The following is a 6,027-nucleotide window of genomic DNA, read 5'->3' on the forward strand; positions in this document are numbered from 1 at the left end:
ACTTATTTTTACAAGGAAAAACAGCCAAAATTCTTTGGGTAGAATAACTGAAGTAAAGCTACTGATTAGAGAGTTATTGGTAGAGTTAAATCCACTGGAGTATTTTACATAAACACGTTTTCAAGTTAAATGATTTTTGACAAAATAAAAAATGAGTTTTCCCTATAGATGTCCTCAGAATATCCTTCAATGAGGAAGATAAAAATAGTTAAAAACATTGGAGTGCTACATAATACAATTCAAGTTCCATTTTAACCATTCCATTTGTCACCTATTACATTACAAGACACTTCAATTATCATTATCTATTGTCTTGCAATTTTTTAAGAGTTCGTCTACTTGTTGCACCAAGGACACACAATAAGAAGTGGATCATTTTTTTTTTCCTTTTGCGGAAGTGTTACACTTCAATGAATTGTCTTAACATAATACAATGGAACGCATATAACCTGAATTGAATGATTAACATTGATCTAGTCATGATTTCCAAAACATTAGATTAATAATTCAGCTTAACACAATCCTAAGGCTACATAACTTGTGCTTAATTTTTCCTGTTTGGAAAGTCATTTTCAGCAAAAAAATTTCTATGTTTTCCGTGAACATATTTTTCAATCACCTTTTAATCTCACATATATCAAATCGTTACAGTATATTTTTCAACAAAAACTCCAGAAAATAGCAATCTGAACAAGACTATAGCGGGAATCACCAATTGTGAATTCGAAATCCTTCCAAGCTTTACCCGAGAATGAGAAATGGAAAGATAAGAAAAGCGAATACACAGCACGCTTCATTGATTCATGGTAGACTAGAGATTTGGTTTAGGGGGGCAAAATAATTGTCCTTTCCCTGCAAAATGGGTAAATATGAGAAAATCAATTGCAAACAAGTGGTTAGATTTTTCTATAAGACCTTTTTTTTTTTTGGAATATGATTTTTCTACAAGAATAACTGATTTCAGAAAACTTGAAAATTTTGCAAAATAATAAAAGGTACAAATTTCCTCCTCATGACTTGAATCATATCCTTTCTATCCTTTTTTTTTTTTAGTGTAATCGGGAGTTCTCGAACGCTTTCTATCTTGTTTATTCTTTCACAAAACTCGCGACCCTAACGTTCCCAAAGAGCAAATACACTTCACAGCGTTTTCCGCCAACTGCGGCAACTTGCCGCCTCCCTTTTTTTTATTACTCAATTTATTGTCTCTCTTATTTAACTATTTCAGCTTGTCACTTGGTTCTGAAAAATGACTTTTTCCCGACTTCTAACAGCGGGCATCAATAATCCGCTATCAGACAAAAGAAAAGAGAGATTGAAGGAAGGAATAGATAAGTAAAAGTAATAGAAACAGTTGGAGAGAATTGACCCTTTTGATGATATTAGTATTTAATTAATGATCAGGGTTCTTCTATTCTCTGGTCTAAATCACAAAATAAAAAATTGAGTCTGGCGTTAATTTGTATGCAAATGTTTAAAATTTTAATGGTAGAGCACACAATTCAAGAGTGAACGGTAAGTGCATAAATAATTGCACGTCATATTGAAACCAAGGCATAATTGAATGGTAATATTAGAGTTTTATAGTAAAATCGGTCTTTTATTTTAATTAATAAAAAGAAATTATACGCTGATAATGTATAAAAAATTTATTTTTATTTTAACTCGAAATCATAATGACATTAAACAAAATTAAAGACCCCATTAAATTAATCACATCATTGTTCATTACAACTCTTGTTCACGTCTTTGTTTGCGTATGGTGATGAAGAGCTGTTTTATGTGAAAAGTCAGCGTCTCTCTCTCCCTCTTCCATCTCTCTCCCTATCTTTCTCTTTGCACCACCACCAGTTCCCTGGTTATTCTTCTCAAGAGCAGACATTACCTTCAAATCTTTCGACCATCAAACTTGCTCTCTAATCATCAAAAAAGCCAAAACAAGAAAAAACCCGCCTCCACACGAGTCTTCCATAGCCAAATCCATCACCAAAGAAGCATAATAACTCAGCAGATTCTCAAGGGTAGGAGGTCAAATGATTTTTAGCATACGATAAACTGTACAGCAGTATCATGTGCAGCCGGTTGTTGCAGAAAATGGAGAATTATCAAGGAGATTTAGCTGATATTCTACGAGCCAGCGGTGGAAGAAGCATAGCTTCTAGCAACATATCATCTGCTGAAGTATCTGTATCCGCCCCAAGAGACTGGCAGTTTCCAAGCAATCAAGTAGGGATATATGAAGAGCCATCATTGGATGAATTTGGCGATCCATTCACCAACATGAGAGATCCACTCCTCCTCCCTGATATGGATCATATGCCAACTTCAGGCTTTTATGATGCTAGTTCAACTGATCATATTATCACGTCTGGAACTACTACTGCTGCTGAAAATACAGGAGGTTTTAGTTGCAGTGACGTAGGAGGTGGCGGCGGCGTTGGTGGTTGTAATAACAGTAGTAGTTTACTTACTCAGAGAATTCTTGATGATCATGAGCTCAGTAGAAGACCTCCCAATAATATTTTTACACGGATGCTTCAGATCTCGCCTAATGCCAAGCCGCCCTCATCTCCACGAGAATCTCAGCTTCTTGTGGCTCCTTCCCCGAGGGGGCTCAAGCCCCCCACGTTGGTTACTAATGACATGATTAATACCTCGAATAATTCCAAGGTTTCAGTGATTGAAAATGCCCCGGTGCAGATCTCGTCCCCGCGAAATACGGGGATCAAACGAAGGTAAGAATTGCTTGAATAATTAGTGGTTGATTGCAGATTCTCTTATATGTTATGTGAATATACCAACTTCTCATTAAAAAAAGCATAGTTTTTGGTGATTAATTAGTTATTATTGAACTTTGGAAGGTACAGGTAGAGCTTCTTCATGTTAAGAGTTTCGAGGCATAAGGTTTTGGATTAGAATAAATTTGAGTGTTTCCAAGAATCCAGAGCTGAAATAGTTATTCTACTTTCAGCATAGATAAAAACCAAAACATGCATAGCATCTTGATGATGGATATTGCATACACCTGAAAAAGTGGGCTAGCTAGTGTCACCATGATATTCCCAACCTCAGCTTTAATGCTACTATCCATTAGTGCTTTTCCCGCATAAACCTGTCTGGAAAGAATTTTTGTTATTAGTTAGCGTGTATAAGATTTTGAGATGTAGTCATGTAGCCATCGTTTTCCGTCCATCAAAAGGAGCAGAAAGCAAAAGAAACGGCCAAATTTCATGATTTTTATCTTCAAAAAGCCGAACCCAAACAGTTATCCACTGTGCAAAAAAGATGACTTATCGGTTTCCACCAATCTCCTTTTACAGTTTGTTCTTTGCAACAGTTTTTTTGAATCAAATTTTCAATCTTCCCAGGAAGAGTCAAGCCAAGAAAGTTGTTTGCATACCAGCACCTGCACCAGCAAACAGCAGGCCTAGTGGAGAAATTGTTCCATCTGATCTCTGGGCTTGGAGAAAGTACGGTCAGAAGCCTATCAAAGGCTCCCCCTACCCAAGGTAAGTGGTAACAATATCCTCGTATTACCAGTCCTCATAAATGAGAAAAGTTCTACTACTATAGCGAGCCATGTTCACATTACATATTTCTTCCTACCTAAATCCTTTTGTTTTTTCAGTTGATAGTAACACTTGCAAAAATTAGTACCTAAGTTAAGCCTGAACTCCTCTGACTTTAAGAAGCATCTTTGAATCAAACAATTCTTTATCATATGTTCTTTTTAAATTGCACTATCTTTCTTTTCTTCTTTAGGGTTAGCATTAGCCAGACGAAATCTCTCTTCTTCTTCAACTTCTTCGTTTTTTTTTTTTGGGTTAGTTTTTTGGTAAGTAATGGGAGGAAGAAGTGGCATAATTAATTGGTTATCTTTTGTTCTTCTATACAACCATCAGCAGCAACATGATTACTTGAGCACTTATCAAGCACTCGTTTTTCTTGATTAGAGGTTTTGTATCTATAAAATAGACCAAAGGAGTCCAAAAATCTTCCTATGTTTATGGTAATGGAAGTGTAAAAAATTTCCAGGGGGTACTACAGATGCAGCAGTTCAAAGGGGTGTTCGGCAAGGAAACAAGTTGAAAGAAGCCGGACTGATCCCAACATGTTGGTCATCACCTACACTTCAGAGCACAATCATCCATGGCCAACTCAAAGAAATGCTCTTGCAGGCTCTACAAGATCCCAGCCGACCAAGAGCGGTTCAACTTCGAAAGCAACAAATTCTTCTCACGCCCAGAAAGCTACCAACTTAAAGGAAGAAGAGAAGCCTGAAACTCAAACTGATAATGCATCATCACCCATTGTAACAGGAAGTTCCAGCACAGGCCAAGTAGTAAAGGAGGAAACAGAAATGGAAATGGAAGTAGAAGGTCTTGATAAGAAAATGGAAATGGATAATCTTGATCAGTTCAATGAAGGTTTCCCACAAAGCTACAAGCCAGGATTGCCTGATTCTAACCATTCTGAAGACTTCTTTGCAGATTTAAGCGAATTGGAAGCAGACCCTCTGAATCTCTTGTTCACACAAGGATATTCTGGCGATGAAGAGCGCGAAAACAAGAACTTGGAATTGTTCAGTTTCTATGACTGGACAACCAATAACAGTTCCATGACCACGACCACGATTATGACCACGACGACCATCACAAGTTCTCTGGAAGAAGCTAAGAAAGGTTCATAGAAAGAAACAAAAATTGATCACTAGCTCAAACACAGAAGAATTTCACATATATAAATTTTTTTTCTTGGTGTAATTTGGCATAAGGCTTTGTTACTCTGAGTTGTCTTGTGGGAAAGTTTTACGTGCTCAAAAAAAAAAATTTCTTTTTCTAGTGGCAATATATTATTTGCCATATATTAGACTACTTTTTATCTAGTTAAATTTGGCAGAGGAAGGGTCAGCAGTTTAGGAAAAAGTGGGTGAAAGAAAGAGTGCTGGTTGATTGGGAGCAAGTCCCGCGAGTCCATTCCTTTTGGGAATATTGGTGGATGGGACAGAAAGCTGAGGAACAGAAGGTTTCAACAGTAAAAACAAGTACATCTATCAGACATGACAGGAAAGCTCAGTAGAGACTGGGATAGATGTTGGATGGGACTCCCTCTCATTTTCCCAGTGGCATAAATAATTGCAAGTCTAGTCCCTTCAAACATAAAAAATTGCTTCCATTGATTCCAGAATTGGCAAAAATAAATAGAATTCTGCCAGTATATCCGTGTTACTGAGCCATATTCAGTGTATCTTAGTATGTGCTATGTTTGTCACACACACACGCAAACACTCCTTTTCCTTTTCTGGCTGCAAGCTTTGGGGTTCCTCAGCTTTCTGTTTCAGTTTTGGGATAATATAATTTACTGTGTGTTTAGTACCTACGTAAAGACAAGGATATATATATATATATATATATAGACAAACACATATATATATACATATATAAAGACAAGGATAAATACATATATATACATGCACACATATATATAATTTGTCACAAAACTTTTACAAGTTTAATTTATTTTTGTTTTTTTCCCCTTGTACAATACTTTTTTTTTGTTATATAATATGTTTTGATTGTCCGTTTTGCCTGTTATCCCCGAGTAATCAGCAAACAGTTGACATTCTCAACATCTTAGACTAAACAAATTAACAAACCCAGCATATTTAACTATTAGTTTTGTGGTTCAGAGTATTTATGTGAATACATGAGTTGAGAAAATTTTGATCTAGTTTGGATTGCGGTTTTCCGTCGGAAAATTACGTCGTTTTCCGTGATCACATTTCCCTATTACCTTTTTCTCTCACATACATCAAATCGCTACAGTAATTTTTCCATGAAAAATCATGAAAAATGCAATCCAAACACAAAAAGTTAAGATTTCAAAAATTAAAGATCCTGAAATCTAATCCTTTTATCACCTTTCTGCCTTTTAAATCCCATCATTCCCTTATTGGAAAAAAATTTTTCTCTAAAAAAGTGATCCGTTTGTCATTGAGTATTAAGTATATTCATGAGATTTTTGTGT

The 6,027-nt window shown here is 36.0% G+C and overlaps 1 protein-coding gene across 1 annotated transcript; it reads left to right on the top strand.

Annotated features, from left to right (window-relative positions):
* Nucleotides 1-1,927: 1,927 nt before the first annotated feature.
* Nucleotides 1,928-4,841, top strand: LOC113709269 (probable WRKY transcription factor 14). The gene is made up of 3 exons (XM_027231993.2): nt 1,928-2,735; nt 3,369-3,509; nt 4,036-4,841. Exons 1-3 carry the CDS (start codon nt 2,071-2,073, stop codon nt 4,688-4,690), a joined length of 1,461 nt encoding a protein of 486 aa, XP_027087794.1. The 5' UTR covers nt 1,928-2,070; the 3' UTR covers nt 4,691-4,841.
* Nucleotides 4,842-6,027: the final 1,186 nt, after the last annotated feature.

Source organism: Coffea arabica, chromosome 9e (assembly GCF_036785885.1).
Source record: "Coffea arabica cultivar ET-39 chromosome 9e, Coffea Arabica ET-39 HiFi, whole genome shotgun sequence".
NCBI lineage: Eukaryota > Viridiplantae > Streptophyta > Magnoliopsida > Gentianales > Rubiaceae > Coffea > Coffea arabica.